At 36.6% G+C, this 20913-nt stretch overlaps 3 protein-coding genes across 5 annotated transcripts in view; 1 reads left to right on the top strand and 2 right to left on the bottom strand.

Annotated features, from left to right (window-relative positions):
• Positions 1–2850: 2850 nt before the first annotated feature.
• LOC111431024 (flavin-containing monooxygenase FMO GS-OX-like 3) lies at positions 2851–7039 on the bottom strand. Of its 2 annotated transcripts, none has more exons than XM_023067514.1 (7): positions 6341–7038; positions 5858–5928; positions 5004–5156; positions 4844–4926; positions 3836–3971; positions 3582–3755; positions 2851–3194 (listed from the first exon to the last, which is right to left on the bottom strand). In XM_023067514.1, exons 1-7 carry the CDS (start codon positions 6924–6926, stop codon positions 2976–2978), a joined length of 1422 nt encoding a protein of 473 aa, XP_022923282.1. In that variant the 5' UTR covers positions 6927–7038; the 3' UTR covers positions 2851–2975. The 2 variants fall into 2 exon arrangements, with proteins under 2 accessions (XP_022923282.1, XP_022923283.1); XM_023067515.1 differs by lacking the exon at positions 2851–3194 and adding an exon at positions 3260–3498 and having other exon boundaries at positions 3544–3755; positions 6341–7039.
• A 1744-nt stretch (positions 7040–8783) lies between these two features.
• Positions 8784–14347, top strand: LOC111431014 (glycine-rich domain-containing protein 1-like). Of its 2 annotated transcripts, XM_023067503.1 has the most exons (10): positions 8784–8920; positions 9370–9541; positions 9760–9877; positions 9966–10226; positions 10605–11066; positions 11221–11759; positions 12605–12806; positions 13098–13253; positions 13337–13814; positions 14052–14347. In XM_023067503.1, the coding sequence occupies exons 2-10, from the start codon at positions 9384–9386 to the stop codon at positions 14129–14131; spliced, it is 2454 nt and encodes an 817-aa protein (XP_022923271.1). In that variant the 5' UTR covers positions 8784–8920; positions 9370–9383; the 3' UTR covers positions 14132–14347. The 2 variants fall into 2 exon arrangements, with proteins under 2 accessions (XP_022923271.1, XP_022923270.1); XM_023067502.1 differs by having other exon boundaries at positions 13337–14347.
• A 406-nt stretch (positions 14348–14753) lies between these two features.
• LOC111431026 (adenine phosphoribosyltransferase 3-like) overlaps positions 14754–20913 on the bottom strand; it is a 7704-nt gene continuing 1544 nt past the window's right edge. Inside the window, exons 3-6 of the mRNA XM_023067516.1 lie at positions 20294–20386; positions 19246–19395; positions 15153–15211; positions 14754–15023 (exon numbers count right to left, since the gene is read on the bottom strand). Of these exons, the coding sequence (XP_022923284.1) occupies positions 14970–15023; positions 15153–15211; positions 19246–19395; positions 20294–20386 (356 nt within the window). The 3' untranslated portion in view covers positions 14754–14969. The remainder of the gene's footprint in view (positions 15024–15152; positions 15212–19245; positions 19396–20293; positions 20387–20913) is intronic.

Raw genomic sequence — 20913 nt, 5'->3', positions numbered from 1 at the left:
ATATTACTCGTATCGAACCAAAATGATTCGAGAAAATAAAGGGTTAATTTATAAAGCTCGTGATATTAGATATTAACCCTATAAGGAATCATAAAGCTAAGCAAATGAACATAATTGAGGATTAAAATGTGATTTTGAAAAGTGTAAGAACACGGTTTAAAATATGAGATCTCGCATCTGTTGAAGAGTGAAACGAAACATTTTTTTATAAGGGTACGAAAACTTCTCCCTAGCAGACCCATTTTAAAAGTCTTAAGAGGAAGTTCGAAAGGGAAAGCTCGAAAGTCCAAAGAGGACAATATTTCTTAGCGGTAGGCTTGGACTATGACAAATGGTATTAGAGTCAGTCACGAGGCAGTGTGCTAGTGAGGACGCTGAGCTTTTAATGAGGGTGGATATCAGGCCGTGTACCAGCGAAGACGCTAGGCCCCAAAGGAGAGTGAACACTAGGTGGCGTGTCAAAGAGGACGTTAGGCCTCGAAGGAGGTAGATTATGAGATCCCAAATCAATTGGAGAGAGGAAGGAAGGATAGCGAGGATGCTAAGTCTAGAGAGGAGATGAAATGTGAGATCCTACGTCAGTTGGATAGCCGAACCAATCATTAAAATATATTTTTTTTTTTTATTAGGAAATTTTTCCACTTATTAATGAGTCAAAGGCTATTTGAAAACGCCAATTACACACGTAGGTTGCCAAATAAAGTTGGTTAATTGCCAAATAAAGATGGATAAAAATAATTCGTTAATTACCCTAAACGTTATTTAACCCTTTTTATTTTTAGTTTAACCTTTTTTTTTTTAATTAAAATTTAAACACAAAATTATTATTTAAAATCCTTATTATTCTATTTTAATCTCTAAACTTTAAAAATATATATATATATTTTAATTCTTAAACTTTCAAATTTATCTAGGGAGGGTCGAGTTAACTCAACCAACTAAAAACAGAGTTACGATCCAATCTAACCCTAGCCTGAACTCTATTAGAGTTACTCGACCATGGATTGGTCCATAAGATTTATCTCTTAGATGAACACGACTCTCCACAATGGTATGATATTGTCCATTTTAAGTATAAGTTCTCATAGCTTTGCTTTAGGCTTCTCAGAAGGCCTCATTCTAATAGAGAGAATATTCCTTAATTATAAACTCATGATTATTTCTTAAATTAGTCGACGTGGGGCTTTCATCCAACATTCTCAACCCAACCGATTGCACTTATACCTGATCTAGGACCAAATACAATGATAAGGTTGCCAGCTAATCATTTGACCAAAACCAAACCAAGAAACAGAAAACAACAAAGAGGAGACCCAGCAAATAAGGAACATGTTTGGAAAGTAAGTACTTGTTATATGATTACAAAATTTCCTACTCCTTTGTCAATTACTCAAAACTTGTTTGAAAACCCAATTCTATCTCCTATTTTACAAGGAATTAAATTATTATTTTCCGCCCTAAGTTCTCATTGGGTACATCAATCAACGGTTCCATTAATGATATGACACTTTAGGTGTAGCCTCTTGTGATTTTGCTTTTGGTTTTCTCTTAAGGCTTCTGTAAGATCTCATGTCGGTTAGAGAGAAGAACGAAACATTCTTTATAAAGGTGTAAAAACCTCTCCCCAGCATACGCGTTTTAAAAGAGAAGCCCAGCAGGGAAAGTCTAAATAAAACAATATTTGCTAGTGGTGGGTTTGGGTTATTACAGATAATATTAGAGTCAGTCACCGGGCGGGGATGCTAGCCCCCAAGGGGGTAGATTGTGAGATCTCACATTGGTCGGAGAAGATAGCGAAACATTTCTTATAAAGGTGTGAAAACTTTTCCTTAGCAGACACATCTTAAAACAATTCCCTCAAGTTGTCGCCTCTCAGCAGCTCGTAGTTGGCTTCTTTAGTTGTTTTTCCTCTGGAGGCGGCTCGATAGCTTGGCTCAGTGGCTCCCCATGGCTGTCTATCGGTTTAAACTTCTCGATTTGTCATTAGAAGTGTTCTAACCTAATTATCGGAAAATGTCAACATAGCTACTATTTGAACAATTATTGATATTTAGCACACTACTTAAGACCAATTCTAGAATAGTTAAGTTATTTTGTAGAATGGAACATCATAGGTAAACTGAATTCTAATTGAGCTGAACCTAAGAACGATCTACTAGAGCGAGCTTAAGAGCATCAAGAAAATGTCAGTATAGCTATTATTTTGAACAATTAATAATATTTAGTACTATTTAAGATTGGTTTTAGAATAATTAAGTTATATTGGCTACATGGATAAACTCTAGACTCGATTTTCTCATTGAATGAAATATTACAGGTGAATTGAATTCCGATTAAGCTGAATCTAAGAACGATCAACTAGGGGAAGCTTAAGAGCACCAAGAAAATGCGAGTATAGCTACTATTTTTGCAAGATCCCACCTCGGTTGAAGAGGAAAACAAAACATTCCTTATAACAATATGAAAACCTCTCCATAACAAGACGCATTTTTAAACCGTGAGGCTTAACAACGATATGTAACAGGCTAAAGTAGACAATATTTGCTAGTCGTGGACTTGGGCTGTTACAAATGGTATCAGAGCTAGACACCGAGAGGAATACCAGCGAGACCATTGGGCCCCCAAGAGAGATGGATTGTGAGATCCCACGTCGGTTGGAGATGGGAATAAAGCATTCCCTATAAAGGTGTAGAAACTTCTCTCTAGTAGAGACGTTTAAAAAATTTTAAAGAGAAAAAATCTAAAGAAGACAATATCTGCTAACGACAGACTTGATGAACTTAGCACGTTACAACCAACAATATCAGGACTAATTATGCTTAACAACAAGAATCAAAAGCTCCAATTCAATGCTCTAATATGCTGTGCTATAAGCTGATATTATTGTCTTTTTTATTTTGAAGGCAAGATCCAACCGGGAGGAAGAATCAATAGCACATAAATACATGTAATGCACACTAACACAACCTATCTTATCAAACATTCATATGTGAGTTGTTTTGACTGCTTTCATTTGTAGTAAACTTACTAAATTCCTCATAAGCTTGACGACTCAACTCATTGTCGTGCCAAACATCACGGAAGGACTCGAGATTGGCCAGTCTATTAATGTTAGTAGCAATGTACATTTCTTTTCTCCATTCTTCATACGCAGGACGACCACAAGTTGCTGCAAGCCAGTTCATGTAGGCAGGCTGCATTTTCACATTCATACAAAATATAAGTACTCGAGTTTAGTCTTGACTTTCTCGTTCAAAACGATGATCAAACGGTTCCAAGTTTTCAACGTGAGATTTGAACCCAGAACTTCTCCGAAGTCCGAACATCGCAGTTACCACAATGGACTAAAAAAAACAAAACGATGATCAAACGGTTCCAAGTTTTCACATGGGATTCGAACTCAGAACTTCTCCGAAGTCCAAACATCACGTTACCACCATGGATAATAATGTTTAGTCAATTTTGGATTGGAACTAATTATTTCCCTCTTTTGTTCAATTTTGTTCCCAAGAGTTTATGTTAATGCTGATGTGATCCTTACAAAATAATCATTCAGGCATGTAACAAAGCATAAAACATACCAAAGAATCACCCAATTCGTGGGTCAGATGCTTGGGCTTGCCAGAAGCTTCAAGAGCTGCGTAGAAAGCTCTAACATCGGCCAACATCTCCTCTTTTGATGGAAGTGCAATCCTGTTTGATAAAACACCAGCAACCCAATTGCCTTGAAGCTCAAACAAGGGCAAAGGAACAGCCTGCAGTACAAATTAAAGCAAAAAAAAATTATTCTAACAATAAAGCAAAGTTGAAGTTTGTACCACGATCGGATACTTGCCTTAAATGGTAACCCAACAAAGGAAAGCCCCGGGGCCAACGCTGGGGGGAAGACATGCTTGTATAGAGGTCCTACACGGTTCTCGTTCACAGTAACAATGCCATTGGTTTCAAGAAAAGGGTAATCATACTTGTACCTTGAACAAGAACATGAATATAAATGCTGTCAACTACCTGCAGTTCTTATGATAGTCAGCAGTAAAGATCAATCACCAAAGCAATGTTTCAGTGAGATTCCAGTTTTTCAGACTCCAAGTTAACATTCTTACAATTTCAAAGAAGTTTTTGTTTCCCCAGTAATTTGCACCTGGAAAATACCAATTTAAATCTATGTATCACTATACGTGAGATCCCACGTTGATTTGAGAGAGAAACGAAACATTGTTCATAAGGGTGTAGAAACCTCTTCTTAGCAGCGTGCTTTAAAACCGTGACGCTGACGGCCAATATCTGTTAACAGTGGGCCTTGGCTGTTACAAATGGTATCAGAGCCAGTCACCGGGCGGTGTGCCAGCGAGGACGCTAGACCTCCAAGGGAGGTGGATTGTGAGATCTCACATTGGTTGGAGAGGAGAACGAAACATTCTTTATAAGGGTGTGGAAACCTCTCCCTAGCAGATGCGTTTTAAAACCGTGAGACTGACAACGCTACATACGGGTCAAAGCAGACAATATCTGTTAGCAGTGGGCTTGGGCTTGGGCGGTACACTATCACATTCTACTTGATTCCAAAATTATCCTTTTACCCATTTTAGAGAAGTTGGTTGATTATTTAAACTCTCATTATTTGATAATTGCATCAACCTAGTTGTGAAACTTATAAAGAGAATCCTACAGAAATGTGCTTAGCAGTTTTCTAATCATTAGAACTTTAAGCTCTGTTCTTCATTTTCTTCATACCAAGATTGCAATCTACATGTTATCTAATATCTACCATTGCTTTCACATATCGTCTTTCTCATCTTATTCTACCGACATTGAAAATGCAAAACAATCAACAGTAGCATACCCAGTGCAGTGCAGAATAACATCCACCGAAACGATGCACCCATCTTGAAAGACCACTCTCCCATCTTTATGGACACTTTCGATCTGCAGTTTATAAGTAAATATTAGGACCTTAAAGACCACATTCGGAAGTAGAAATCGCCTACAAGGCTCACTTATACCATTGGATGCAATGACACGCTATTAATACTTGATTGTGTGTCCAAAAGCTCTGTTTTAGCTGATTTCCAAGCAATATGAATTTCTTTGGCAACCCCAATGAGCTCCTGAGAAATGTCCGTACCACTTGAAGAATAACCTATCACGACAACAACCTGTCCCAAAAGAAAAAGGAATAAAACATATTATGTTTATATTGGCATTAGATTTATATACAAAGACCTCAAAGTCATGAGTTTTTAGTTCATCCGTTTTTGTGAGATCCCGCAGATCCCACATTGATTGGAGAGAGGAACGAGTGCCAGCAAAGATGCTGGGCCCCGAAAGAGGTGGATTGTGAGATCCCACATCAGTTGGAGAAGAGAACGAAACATTCTTTACAAGGGTGTGACAACTTCTTCCTAGCAGACATGTTTTACAAACCTTGAGGGGAAGTCCGAAAGGGAAAGTCCAAAAAGGACAATATCTGCTAGTGGTGGGCTTAGGCTGTTACAAATGTCAGAGTCAGACACTGGGCGGTGTGCTAGCGAGGACACTAGGCCTGGAAGGAGGGTGGATTGTGAGATCCCACATCAATTGGAGAGAGGAACGAGTGCCAGCAAGGACGCTGGGCCTCGAAAGGGGGTGGAAACCTCTCTCTAGCAAACGCATTTTGAAAACCTTATGGGGAAGTCCGAAAGAGAAAGCCCAAAGAGAACAATATCTACTATTACAATTTTTTCATGAGGCGAATCCAGGGCCATTTCATGACATTAATGTACAGCAGAGTTTAGACTCAGAAACTATGACTCTTCCCAACACCAGTCAGTATGCCATGTAAATTGACATAGAATTCGGCAGAGCAATCTGAATGTACCTTACCCCGAAATGGTTCGGGACTGCGATAATTGTGACTATGCATCTGCTCACCAGGCCATTCATCGATACCTGGAAAGAACGTTTCGTTGTTACAAGATAATGCACATCATTGAGAGAACAAAACTCCAGTTACAAGCTGATCATTGTATCAAGTATTCTTATGGACAGACACAAGACAACGTAAAAAGAGTACAATAACCAAAAAACACTGAAATCCAAACAAGAAACCTTATATTATGTGCAAAAATGATCGCAGTAAACGTGCAAGAACACAACCAATCTATGAACATGAAGCCTGCAAGAATAGAAATTAATGCACAAACTATCTCCCATGAGTAGCTAACCTTATCTAGAATGTACAGAACTCACATTTAAAGAAGAAAAAGTAAGATACCAATTCTATCTATCAACAAATTACTAACCAAATCATAAATAAACAAAAGAACAATTGGATTAAACTGAAGAACTTTTTGGAATATACCAGGAATCTCTGCCACTCGAGGCAGCGAAAAATTCCCAACACAAACAACTACAGCATCAAAAGTTTCTTCATCAACAGCCCCATTTTCACATCGAAATCGAATCCTCCATTTTCCAAGCTCCAGACCAACAAAAACCACCTCAGTTCGAAATCTCACTAATTCACAGATCCCAAATTCATTAGCGAAATCTTCCAAATACTTCAAAACCTCTCGATGACCTGGAAATCGCCTCGGATCTCGATCTTCCCCTTCTCGTGGCACAAACGGGTAATCCCGAACGCCCATGAGTTCTCTAGGGAGATTGGTGCGTAGAGATTTGTAAAGGCTGCTATGGATTCGGGTCCGATCAGGGTTGACTCCAAGTGGATCGGATTCGATTTCCGGAGAATACACCCAGGTCCCTCCAATTTGACTGTTCCGTTCGAAGACGACCACACGGTGGCCCTCGCGGCTGAGCTCACGGGCAACGACAATGCCGCCGGCGCCGGCTCCGATTACCGCGACATGGCGGGAAGCAAGTTGGGATTGGGAATTCGGCATGGTCGATAGTTGAGGCGAAGGTTGGCAATTCAGAGGAGTTAACATCCGTTTGTTGTTTGTAGTGCAAAATTTCCCAATTGAAGGAAATTGATTGTTGATGACTCATCGCCAGCTACTGATTTGGTTTGTATTTTTTGGGTATGCGCAGTTCCTGCAGTTCACATGCAGGGTGTCAAGCGTAACCACCCATAAGACACATATGGAGTTTTATAGGCTAAAAGCAAAGAAGCAACCATAAGACTTTAATAGCTTTTAATAGTAGAGCAAGAAGAATTGACAACTAATACATCTCCACTAACTTATTTTGGGACATTTTGGTTCGGATGGATATAGACATGATTTTGGTAACTATTCATTCATTCTGTATCGACACGACAAGAATAACAAGGGTTTATTTAATATGAAAGCAAGTAAAATGAGTTTGGAATGTGCCCGCGGCCATGAACAATACGTCTTGGACAAAAGGATATATGATGTCTTCTTGATCTTGAGTATAATTTCAAATGATCCATAGTATTTGTACACCAGTCCTTTTTTCTTGTTCTTGTTTCCTTGAAATCAGAGTTGGTCTGACCTCAACTCGATCAGAACTATTTCACAATGTTGAAATTTTCGTGGCCGATGTTTATGATCGACCCTTCTCTTCATCCGTTTGGATGACATTTTTTCCGGTGAACATGAGTTGCTTTAGGGGTTGTCTATGTCTCTCTCCTAGAGGTGTTGGCTTTGTGTCTCTCCCTAACATTTGGGTGATTACTAACAAGAGTTTTTGTGGATCTAATGAACCCGATTGTCAACAAGTAACTCAGCTAGCTTAGGTTGTCGTCTTTGGCAAGTGATCTCGCCCTTGACATAAAATCAATCTCCCGACTTATCTCCCCAGTTGAGAATAAACCTTTACCTAACCTTTTGGCATCGCGTCACGGTGTTCTTGTGGGGGCCGCGAGGTTTCTGTTGGGGTTGGCTCACTTGAGCTCCCCTCTTCGAGTATGATAATGACATTAAACGTAGATTCATCATGGCTTAGATCCTTTCTCAACTGCAGCGTCGACATCATTTTCACCCCTCTTGGTTGATGGGTGTTTGTCTGAATGATTGTCGGGTTGGACCTTGTTACTACTAAGCGAATGTGTTCTAGCAATAAGTCCATCCCTAACATGATACTAAAGTCATTCATCTTGAGTATCACAAAATTGGTTTGTCGAGTTCAAGTCCCTAACTTGATCAAAATTCTCTTTGCAACTCCTAAGACGAGTAAACCTGTCAAATTGACAACTTTCTTCTTTCATGTAACTCGATGTCAAAAGATGTTCAAGCGTCTTGGTCATCTTAGTCATGAAGTTGTGGGTGGCTCTAGAGTCGACAATAGTATTACTAAGCGCTCTATGATTAACCCAGGTCTCGACATATATAAGACCGCGATCCACTGACTCCTTTATCTCTTCTATGATTAACCCAGGTCTCGACAAAGTTCTCGGTATGTATGGTAGTAAGGATTAATTGATTTTTTTTTTTTTTGGAAGTTAAAAGGGACTAAAAATAATTAAACAAGTATAAATTAATGAAGATACTAATAATACATAATAAATTTAATAAATACAATTTTATATTGAATAGCTAATCCTAAATGCAATTGGTAAACTAATATATTGATATTTAATAATTAATTAAAATAAATAATAACTATGAATTAATTAATTAGGTTACAGTTTTACTTTTAAATAAATTAAATAAAATCTTAATATTTTAATTAATTTAATAATTTCTATGATATTTTGTTGAAATTTCTCTTGAAATTTTATTGATATTGACATTTTGAATCTTTCTATAATTGTTAGCGAGATGAAGCTTCCCATGCCTTATGACTTCTTTAATATATACATACATATATATATATATATTCACACATTTCTTCCTGCAATTCCTTTCAGATATTTCTCTCTCTCTCTCATCCTCTTTGTTGTTTGGTCTTCTTACAGTTCTAACACCAATTTCTTTACACTCCCACGCCAAATCTCGCATGGTCAAGGAATTTTAAGGTAATATTTTCTATATTCATTAGTTTAATTTTCGATCTACGGTTACTTGATGATTATTGTGATTAGAATCGATAGAGAATTGGAAAAAAGACAAGTCAAACTTAAAATCGTGGTGGTGATGGTTATGATGATGATGATGATGATCTTTCTTTTTTCAGTTACTAGAATTTGAGGTTCGATTTGGACTAGTTTCTGAGAAATTGGAATTGTTCTTGTAGAATTGGTTTTTATCTGTTCTTAATGGAAATTTTCACTGAAGGATGAACTTGTTCGACTATTGAGTAATATTAACAGTTATCGATGTGATTAATGAGGTCGAGGGAGACTTATGGTTGACGATATAATTCCTTGACTAGTTGACAATTATCTTAATGATTGATGAATTATATGTAAATAATTCAACGATGGAAGGTATGTAGAATGTTTTTCTGAAACGGTTTTCATCTTAGGTTTTTTCTGCAAAATGGAGATGAATCAAGAGCTTGAGTGGGCAGAAGCACAACGGATTGAAGTAGGTGTTGACCTGGTAGCTACTGCTAAGCGTCAGCTTCAGTTTCTCTCAGCTGTCGATAGGAATCGATTCCTTTATGAAGGCCCTAGCCTTGAAAGGGCTATTTATCGGTAAGAAATCTAGGGATCGATTTTTGCTCTAACTGTTTTCAAATGTTTTTTTTATTACTCCTCAAGTGTACTTGTTCATCAGTAATGCGTTTGGCTAAAATTTTTATTCTTACAGCTTTGTAAATTTATGGAACTATTCTCTTGGATTACTACTTCGTTCCGAATTGATAACAGAGGATTAGATATCAGATTTCTGAAGTGTAAAATTCTACTTGTAGGTACAACGCTTACTGGCTTCCATTGCTTGCCAAACATTCTGAATCTCCACTATTTGAAGGGCCTTTAGCTGTCCCCTTCGACTGTGAATGGATTTGGCATTGTCACAGATTGAATCCTGTACCTTCTAGACTTTGATGTGTATAGTTCATTGGTAGACTGGTTTATGTGGTTGAGTGGCTAACAAAAATTTTCTCAATTTGTGTAGGTGCGGTACAAATCAGATTGTGAGGAACTTTATGGAAAGATACTTGACAATTCCAATGTTGTATCGACCCTAGGAAGTTCTTGTCTAAGAGAAACCGAAGAAGTTTGGAATGAATTATACCCTGAAGAGCCTTTCAACTTCAACTTCAACCCAACCGGAGAGTATCAAGAGGATGCCCTGAAAGTGCTCTCGGGACTTGAAAAATATACCAAATATGATCTTGTTTCAGCTGTTAAAAGACAGAGCCCCTTCTTTTATCAGGTACTGATACTCGACTGATAACTTTATTTGCAAGCGTGCGTAATGAACTTGTCTTTGTGCTTAAAATGTCTTAGTCCCCCCAAAAAGAAGGTGATTTAAAAGATAGAAAATGTTCTCAATTTTTATATCCAATCACTGGAAGATTTGATCTTACAAGTTTGAACTTCTTCTGTATGATCTTTCTTTTAGTTTCCCTCAAGGGAACTTCTTGGGTTCTTTGTTTATTTTCAGCATGTTTGCCAATGATGACATTAGCATTTTTAGTAAAAATAAAATATATCATTTTACACCAATATTATTTAGAAAATACAAGTGCATTCAGATGATTAAACTTCCCGTCATTCATCATATGTTTTGTCCTTCAATTGATGTGGACAGGTGTCCCGACCTCATATGGACAATGAAGTTTTCCTTCAAGAAGCTGTGGCTAGATACAAAGGATTTCTATATTTAATCAAAAGCAACAGGGAGAAGTCTATAAAACGCTTTTGTGTTCCAACATATGATATTGATCTAATTTGGCATTCTCATCAATTGCACCCTATTTCATATTGTAAAGACTTGAAAAACTTAATTGGTATGGTATTGGAGCATGATGATATGGATTCAGACCGAACAAAAGGGAAGAAATTGGATACTGGGTTCTCTGGAACTACAAAACAGTGGGAAGATACATTTGGTACTAGGTACTGGAAGGCAGGGGCAATGTATAGAGGCAATAGCCCATCTCCTCTCCTGCTAAATTCGTATTCAGGTTCAACTAACTTGATTAAAGACGACATGGTTTCATCCCAAGAGTGTCAAAACATAGTTCATCTTCCAGAATTAAAGACGGTTGAGGTACCTCATTTTTCTTTATTTACTCTCATATTCCATTCCCGTTTTTCCCATGAATTTTTTGTGAAAATCTTAAGGTAACTGACACAAATGTATAAACATGGAAATGAACTTATCCTACTTCCACTTGTTATATATTACATGTTTCTATGTTCAGGTCCTATTGGAGTTTGTGGAAGTTAAAAACAAACCAGAAGGGTTGAAAGGAAATTTTTTTGTGCAATTTATGAAAAGTCAACCAGATGCAATATTCAGTGCCAAACGGAAACTGAGCATATTATCTGAGACAGGGGTGAAACAGGTTGCTTCTTTCCAGTGTGAACCTAAAGGAGATCTGCAATTTGAGCTCATCTGCAATAGGTCTTCCAGCATACCGATAACACGGACCAGCTTAACATTGGGCTCCATTTCACTCCCTCTACATGACATTCTTGTTCCAACCTCTAAGCTCTCAATGGAGAGATGGTTGGAGTTGAAGCCAGTTTCTGACCATGTAAGCTCCAAGCCAATTTCCCTCAGAGTGGCTATCTCATTCACCGTTCCCCACCCTGCACCACGGGAACTTCATATGTTTTTTTCTCGAGAACTGTCCAGATGGACTTCTTTTCTCCCTTCCTGCACAAAGATGCAGCACTCAAAGGGTTGGATGCAAGTCACTGATGAAGCAGGGAATGAGGTCATCAGCCTTCAATTGAGGTAAGGTGATTCTTCCTTTCTAGTAGCTCGGGAGTTGATGCTATATTTATGGTTACAAGTCGCCGGAAACAAAGATACATAGTCACTGCATAAGAAGCATGGACTCGAATATGAGACACAAATATGACATGACATGGATATGGAGACTTATTCATTGAAATTTGATAAACGGACATGGAAAAGACATGTTTAATAAATTACACAGTTTTAAAAAATATATATTTTTATACAAGTGGAAAATTCAAAGTAAATAAGTCTATGCATTTATATTTTGAAAAAAAAAATGAGTTTGATATATTTAGCTTGCAAAATTTATTATTTTTCCCATGTTATATCTATTTAGTATACATAACAAGGGTTTGATACATGTTTGTATGACTGTTGTCTAACACATATCTGTTGTGCTAACGAGTGTCCAATTAGTATGAGAGTGTTCCAAGTGTCAGACACTGATACACACTAAAGTGTTTGTGCTTCTTCACTCACTATGTTTCCTCTTATGTGTTTGCTTTATAATAATAATGTTGCAATTGCAGTTGATATAAATGCGGTCTTTGTAGATTAATCATCTTTGTAGACAATTATCCAAAGTCTTCAATGAGCAATCTTTGAACTCGTTTGACATCCCATTTGTGAAGTTCATAAAGTCAAGTTCCTCTATACCTCTAAAGCATAGAGATGCTTTTATTCGACAGATTGGAGTCTTGGATACCACTTTCCTACATTCCCAATGTCAATGACAATTTATATGACAGTTTTATAACTTGTTTACAAATATTATCATATAATTAAACTGCAGCTAATGCGGTTCCTAATTTTCTTTGTTTTCATTCTATTTTTATAAGGGATTCTTTGAAAGAAAAGGTAGGGAAGAATTCCGTTCCAACAAGTAAGGAGGTGATTGGCATAAAAATGTCCGGTGAATCCAGCCTTCTCGCTGAGTTTGTAAAGACAGGGTGGTCTCTGATTGATGGTCAATGGTTTCTTGATTTTCAAAAAAAATCCAATGAAGATGATCATCTTTTCAAACTTGTGGGCAAGCGGCTGGTATGTATGGTCCCTGTTGTGGTAATTTGATTCTTATTATTTCATGATGCTGGAGCTCTTAAAAGAAAAAACACTCTGCTTGTCTATTATCATATCGAAAAACTAGAAAATAAGCTGCTATTTTCCTTGAATGTTTAACTGCTAGAAAATAAGCTAATTATGGCCTTGAATGTTAAGGAGACCTTCATGTTTAAAAATAACATGTCAATGGAATAATCTTTTCAGCATGTAACTTTTCATCTTGATGAATTTAAATGTTATCTATTTTCTGGCAAATATTTTCTTGTATAGGTGAAGTTTTTCCAGGGCAGTAAGCTGGATTATGAGCCCAAAAATTGTGGTAAACATAACCATGATTCGGACTTCGTGACTGCTATCGAATTCTCTGCAGAATATCCGTATGGAAGAGCAGTGGCATTGTTCGACTTGAAATTTGGGGTCATCAAGGTATTACTGCTATTCACTTTTGCCTATTTTGCAAACTGAATGTTTGAGAATGATACTGACCGACTCTATATTGTAATTAAAAGATAAAGGAAGAGTGGATGGTGGTGCCCGGAATCATGACAGCTTTTCTTCTCCTTCATGCACGGAAGAAAAAAGGGTATAATGGCCTAACTGTAAGTGAAGAAAAATTGGAGGTTGCCCCTGTTCCTGAGAGTGTTCATACGTCTGGCAAGGAAGAAAATAATATGAATTTAATCAATGTATCCTTGTCAAGTACTGATTTAAAAGTCAATGTTTCTGAAGGTGTTTCTAAAGAGAATGTAACATTACCTTTGAAAGAGGATGAGCTTAGTAGTCATTGTGGCCGATGTGATGCTGGAGGTTACACTGCAGGGTCCGGAAACATGGTGAAGAGCGGTGGATGTGGTGGATGCGGTGCTGGCGGTTGTGGTGGTGGGTGTGGAAACATGGTGAAGAGCGGTGGCTGTGGGGGTTGCGGTGCTGGTGGATGTGGTGGTGGGTGTGGAAATATGGTGAAGAGCGGTGGATGTGGCGGATGCGGTGCTGGCGGTTGTGGTGGTGGGTGCGGAAATATTATAAACAGTGGTGGCTGTGGTGGATGCGGTGCTGGCGGCTGTGGTGGTGGGTGCGGAAATATTGTAAACAGTGGCGGATGTGGTGGATGCGGCGCTGGCGGTTGTGGTGGTGGGTGCGGAAATATTGTAAATAGTGGTAGTTCTGTTGGTGGAATCGTGGCAAAGAGTGGTGGCTGTGGTGGTGGCTGTGGTGGTGGCTGTGGCGGCGGATGCGGCGGTTTTGGCCATAAAACTGCCCAACCAAATGAAGGCAACAACCAAAGTGATGCAATTATTGCTTGAGGTATTATTACGGAATGCCTAATAAAACAAAGTGTTTGTATTGTATTACTTTCCTTCCATATAAAGAAAGTATAATACCCAAAGCCTAAAAACCAATAATACACACATGATTGTATGCCTGTGTGAATATCTTAGTTTGTGTGTCTTATTATCTGTAAAGTGTTTGGCTGTATATATTCACAAATAAATGTGCACTACCTTTTTATTTCTTTTCAATTTCAAACCTATATATATTAAGTCCATTTGCGTTAATGTTGTCTCTGATGATGAAAGTCTCATGTTGACTAATTTAGGAAATGGTCATTGGTTTATAGTCAAAGAATACCCTCTCCATTGGTATGAGGTATTTTGACGAAGTTTAAAGCAAAGTCATGAGAGCTTATGCTCAAAGTGGACAATATCATACCATTGGAGAGTCGTGTTTATCTAACCATCTCTATTTTATAGGTGCAGAAATAGGCTTAAAACACCCCGAAAAACTTCCCTCGAGCTCGAACCGAGACGAAACTCGTTCATCCCTCAACCGGCCACAGGAACCATAGTTTATAGTCACAATGCTCAGAAAACAGTCTACATGGTTACATACAAAGCCAATATATAATGGAGAAAGAATGGCGGTGAAGGAAATCACAATGGCTTTTTTCCCACGAGATTCAGAACATAAAATTCAAAGATTAAATTGGACAAAAAAAAAAGAAAAAAAAAAGACGAGGAACAGAAACAAACACCTGAGAATGAGGAGATCAAAATGATTCCGGCAACAAGTGGCTGTCGTCTAATGTACACATCTCGTTTTACCGTCGTCCACGGCGGCGATTTAGCCATCTTACCGCCGCATTCATCGGTACTCCACTAAAATGTACAGTGGCTTCCCTCTCAATCTCTCTCGACCCTGCCAAAAAAGTTTATTAAATATTAAATATTTTTTATTTTTTTATTTCTCTCTCTCTTTTTATTTGTTTATTTATTTATTATTATTATTTTGTGTAGAAGAACATAGGAGTATATGAACCAAGCTTACCTTTAAATCCGGCAACTCAATTACGCATGCGCATTCAACCACTTCGGCTCCAGCTCGTTCTACCAAACAAAACATTGCTTTGTGAGATTATAAATTGTAAATATATATTACATAATTAAACATACATTTTTACTAACTACTTTTAACTTTAATTATTTAGTACTAAAGTTAATTAATTAGCATAATTACGATGAACATACCTGCTTGATAGGAGATAAAACTTAAGTGAAATAAGTAAATTAGTCTAATTAGCACAAAATAATAATAATAATAATATAATCCAAGGTAAAAACATTTGTTATTCCACAGATGAAAGCAAGACATTAAACTCATTAAAACGAAAAACATAAAACTCATTAGAATTTGAAAGGGAATACAAAGGTTTTTCATTTTTGAAAATGTGTGAACCTTGAAAATGGAGAACTTGAAAAGTCTTTGAGCAAGTCAAAGAATTGGGTGGGGGTGGAGATGAGGATAAGAAGTATAATCGCCGTCCCAACCTCATTTATTCAATGGGGAGGAATCTCACCCCACTCCTTCTCCCATTCCCTTTTTGTAATACCCATTCGGGGCGAATCCCATGAAACTCTAGCCCCGCAGGTTAAATGGACATCTCAACGTGCTACAATCTTCTCAAGCTAAGTTATTTATATATTTGTTGTTTAAACCATGTCTATCACTTATTTTTTAGTAATAGTGAGACCGTTTCCACTTTTTTCCTCTTGATGACATTATTGCTGCATTGAGTTGACTAGTTTATTTTTCTCACTAACTCTTTCTCAAACATATTCCCATGACATCAAATAATAGTGGGTTTGAGATATAATAATTGTGTAATCTTAAACGTGCACTGTCAAGTTTTTAATAGCATTGGATGACATGTAGGTAGAGGTCTTTGTGCCTTCCCACATTGCTCAATCCTTTCCAAAACAAATTTCAAATCATCGTAGTAGAGGAAGACTTGTTGTAAAGACCGAAAATTCAAGTAAGATTTATGTATTTTCTCCCTCAATTAACAGATTTTTTTCATTTAAAAATTAGGCTTAATTCTCATTTAGGAAGTTTTTGGTCAATTGAGTTTATTTGAAAATGATGTATGTAAGGTTGAGTATGAATTGAGTTTATTTGGAAATGATATATGTAAGACTGAGTATGAGCAATGCACGTATATGGATGAAGATGATACCATGTATGCATGAAAATGATGCACATATATACATACATGAAAGTGATGCATACCTACAAGGTTCGATGAACATAAAATTGGTATACATTTTTTATGTCCAAATTTATTCCTGCCAGAATAATTAATGTTTTAAAAAGATATTTTTTGGAATTTCAAGCGAAAGCCTATTTTAATAGCATTCGATGACATGTAGGTAGATAGGGGTCTTTGTGCCTTCCCACATTGCTTAGTCCTTTCCAAAACAAATTTCAAATCTTTATAATGGAGGAAGACTTGTGGTAAATACCGAAAATTCAAGTAAGATTAGTATATTTTCTCCCTCCATTAACGAATTTTTTCATTTAATAATTAGACTTAATCATCGTTTAGGAAGTTTTTGGTCAATTAAGTTTATTTGGAAATGATGTATGGAAGGTCGTGTATGGAAGCAATGCACGTATATACATGAAGATGACACAATATATGCATGAAAATGATGCACATATATACATGAAAATGATGCATACCTAAAGGATTTAACGAACAAAAATTGATATACATTTTTTAAATCCAAATTTATTCATGCTAGAAGATTTATGTTTTAAAAAGATTTTTTTTTGTATTAATTATTTTAAACTTAAATAAATTTTAAAGTAGTAATTCCTTTACACTAGGATGATTCTGCACTCAAAAAATAAATATATTATTATAAACATTGATATAATAAGTTTAATCTCGCTATGCAATTTTATCTTAATCCATGCATCAAGCAACACATTTAAACTCATTGCCCTGATATTTTTTACTCATCAACAATTCTACCTATTGTAAATACTCGAGCCTAGACATCCTGTTATCCGACCTACAACCACTCCACAAGTTTTGTATCATCTCCTCGAACACTTATGGTTGATGTATGGGTTAACTTATAATTGCATAGTAAAATTAAACTTACTATACTCGAGTGCATAAGCATACTTTTGGAGTGCAAAAGGAATGTCATTTCATTTTGGAAAGGAATAAGCAATAGAGACCTCTCCGAACATGTCATCAAATGCTATCAAGAATCTTTAAATTTGAGATCACAAAATTACTTCATTCCAAACTCATTAATATTGATATCATAGGGACGTGTTAGAGGAGGAGTTATCAAAGAAGCCAATCAATTGGCCTTGTGTAACAACATGACATCAACAGGCAAGAAGCGAAAACGACCTTACTACCTCTAAAAAATGATACACATGCTCCAAATAACTATGACCATGAAAACAACCCTACTTGAAAAGATTGCGCAGTGATTGAAGGAAAATTAAGAAACAAAGGGAACTCGACACCAAAAAAAAAAAAATATATATATAATAATAATAATAATAATAATAATAATAATAAAATAGTAGACCAACTTAAACAAATATCGATTTTAGACGTTGAGAATAATATCATAGAATTTTAACCAGATATTTGAACAATATTATCTTTTCTAAAACTTATATATTTTTATTTATTTATCTATATTTAACTAATGCTAGTTAACAATATACATTACTTGTCAAATTGTATTTTAGATTAGTTCATATTATAATTTTAAATCATTTGTATTTAAAAAGGTTAACATTTAAATTTAAAAAACAAATTAATCATATACAAAGTAACAAATATAAATGATACCTTCTTAATTTAATAAAATAAAATTAGTTCGAGAAATAACATAAATTTCTCAATTCAATTACTAAATGCATTTAAGTAATTTTAATTTTTAAATTTTTTTTTTCTTTTTTCAGTAAGTCCACACAACCATGCAATTAGCTATAAAACATTTTTCTTTTTTACTTTTACATTGCCTAATTTTTCCCTATAGTTTTAAAATTTTAGGCTAAATATATGTAATTATCCTTAATATTTAGGTGTACTTTTGAGTTTACTTCTCGTAAGTTGAAAAATAATGAAAAAAAAAAAAACTTATCAAATAATCATATCAAAATTTAGCCTAAAGTTTAGATGAAATTATCTCAGAAAAATTTCTAGAACTTATCTGTGAATCTAATATTATTCTTAGTCAGTTGATATTGTCCTATTTGAGCTTTGTCTTTCGGGCTTCCCTTCAAGATTTATAAAAAGCATTTGCTAGAGAAAAGTTTCTACACCTATATAAAGAATGTTTCGTTCTCCTCCCCAACCGATGAAAGATCACAATCCACCCTCCTTTGAAGCCAGCATCCTCGCTGTCACTCGTTATCTCCTTCAATCGATGTGGAACCTCTTCCCCCATCCACTTCCTTCAAGGGTCAGCGTCCTTACTGACACACGACTTCATGTCCACCCCCCTTCGAAGTTCAGTCTCCTCGCTGACACATCGATTGTTGTCTAGCTCTAATACCATTGGTAACAGGCCAAACCCACAGCTAGTAAATATTGCTATCTAGGCTTTCCCTTTTGGACTTTGCCTCAAGGTTTATAATGCATTTGCTAGTGAGAGGTTTCCACACTTAAAAAAAAAAAAAAAATGCTTTGTTCGGGGTCTAGCATCCTCACTGGCACTTGTTCCCTTCTCCAATTGATGTGGGACCCTCCAATCCACCCCCTTAGGGGCCCAACGTCTTTACTGGCACACTGCCTCGTGTCCACCCCCTTTGGAGCTCAGCCTCCTCGCTGACACATAGTCTGGTGTCTGGCTCTGATACCATTTGTAACAGCCCAAGGCCCTCTTTGGGCCTTCCTTTTTGGGCTTTTCTTTTTGGGCTTCCCCTCATAAAAAATGTTTCGTTCTCTCTCCAACTAAGGTCTAAGGTGGGATCTCGCAATGCGAACGAATTGACTTATTTGAAGAAAATAGGAGCATTCTAGAATAGAATCCATCATTTTCAGACATGAACAGGAATTCAAAAGACAAAATAGGCGGGCAAAGTTAAGGGATTGGAGAAAAAATACCAAGTAAATTGATGGCTGCACAGACGGTGCCGCCGGTGGCAATCAAGTCATCAACAACCAAAGCACGTTCGCCCGCCTCCACAGCGCCAACATGCATTTGGAGGCAATCCCGTCCATACTCCAACACGTACTCTTCAAACATAACTTCACCTGCAAACCAACAACGCCAATCCAACCCATAATTGAAATTTCTCTTTTATAAGCACAAACAAAAACACATCAACATCTCAAAATCATTTCATTGTTTTTAGGGAATCATTTCACATGCGCTGCCTCTTCTACTAAGTTACAAAAGCAACCAATGTGATCTTCCACTTGGGATGTAGTCTTTCCCACTTACATTTTGGAAATGGAGTGTCTTCAACTTAGCTAATGTTGCTGTTCTTGTGACGCGTTTTCTTCCTTTTTGTTATCATGTAAGTAATTCGTTTAGTTAAGTCGATTTAACTCTTTAATTTCATCGAATTTAACCTTTGACTGTTCGAGTGAGGTTTTCCAGATGAATCTTCTACTTGAAATAAGTGGTAAAATTAATATTGTGAGATCTCACATTAGTTGGAGAGAAGAACACATTCTTTATAAGGGTGTGAAAACCTCAACCTAGCAGACGCATTTTAAAAACCTTGAGGGGAAGCCCGAAAAGGAAAACCCAAAGAGAACAATATCAGATAGTGGTGGGCTTGGACGGTAACAAATATACACAAATTGTTAAATCTTTGTTTATGCTGTAAAGATTTGTGTACGGCTAGACAAGACTATTTTTGTGAAAACTAGCTCATGGATACTTATTAGATTTTTTTTAGTTGGATTGAATATTGTACTAAGAAGTTTTGAAACGTCTCGATTTGTGGTCAAGAGCTTGCAACGCATGCTCGAGGAGTTGGTTTCCCTTCCCTTTTTCAAGAAAAGGTTCGATTGGTGTGGTTAGCATGTCTTTATACTACTATTGTTTGGAGAGTTTGAAAGGAAAGAAACAACAAGTTTTCTAGGAGTGGAGTGTTTTGTGATCATACTAATTTAGAATCATTGAAAGGAATAAAAGCATTACCAGGCAATTTCTTTGGTTTTCTCAGTGGCACAAACTTAGCTCCAATGGCCAACGCAATTGGAGGACCAAAAAGAAACCCTCGCGCCTCAATTCCTGAAAATACAATCAACCAAACAGATTCAAATCACCATGGATGAGAAACAAAAGCTTGACTAATTACATTAAACGAAAGCAAGAAAACAAAAATCTTGATTAAACCCAACAGTGTTCGTGTTGGTCAATAAAACAAGCTGTTCAATCAAAATCATACAAGACATTTAATTTCAACTATAGAACAACAATCCATATTCTAAACCAGAATTCCACAAGTTTACAGTCAAGAGCGGCCTAATTGGTGAAGACTAAATATACATTATGTAAGTCAATGAAGACATGAAAATCAAAGATCTGAAAGCATAAAGAAGTGGAAGCTGTAATAACCCATCAAAAGAAAAATGGTGTCCTGAGTTTGGTAAAGTGGTAACCACAGAACAAACTTGCTTCAGCTTTAATAAAAAATGAATAGATCACACTATTATTCAACAGCTTTGAAAAGATGCAATGTTCATATATTATGATGGGGGAAATAATTAGGTAAGTTCATAATTTCAACATCTTGAGAAAAAAAAAAAAAAAAAAAT

The sequence above is a fragment of the Cucurbita moschata genome, unplaced genomic scaffold, assembly GCF_002738365.1.
Source record: "Cucurbita moschata cultivar Rifu unplaced genomic scaffold, Cmos_1.0 Cmo_Scf00035, whole genome shotgun sequence".
NCBI lineage: Eukaryota > Viridiplantae > Streptophyta > Magnoliopsida > Cucurbitales > Cucurbitaceae > Cucurbita > Cucurbita moschata.
The sequence above is the reverse complement of the archived record's forward strand: the minus strand, read 5'-3'. Positions and strand labels throughout refer to the sequence as shown.

Bases quoted from the DNA above. Each gene is read 5' to 3' on its own strand.
- LOC111431024 (XM_023067514.1), bottom strand. From the start codon at position 6,926: ATGTTAACTCCTCTGAATTGCCAACCTTCGCCTCAACTATCGACCATG. The intron at 5,929-6,340 runs GTATATTCCAAA...CGTTCTTTCCAG, and splicing joins TCGAGTGGCAGAGATTCCTG to GTATCGATGAATGGCCTGGT. The intron at 4,927-5,003 runs GTATAAGTGAGC...TATAAACTGCAG, and splicing joins GCGTGTCATTGCATCCAATG to ATCGAAAGTGTCCATAAAGA.
- LOC111431014 (XM_023067502.1), top strand. From the start codon at position 9,384: ATGGAGATGAATCAAGAGCTTGAGTGGGCAGAAGCACAACGGATTGAA. The intron at 9,542-9,759 runs GTAAGAAATCTA...TTCTACTTGTAG, and splicing joins CTTGAAAGGGCTATTTATCG to GTACAACGCTTACTGGCTTC. The intron at 11,067-11,220 runs GTACCTCATTTT...TTCTATGTTCAG, and splicing joins CAGAATTAAAGACGGTTGAG to GTCCTATTGGAGTTTGTGGA.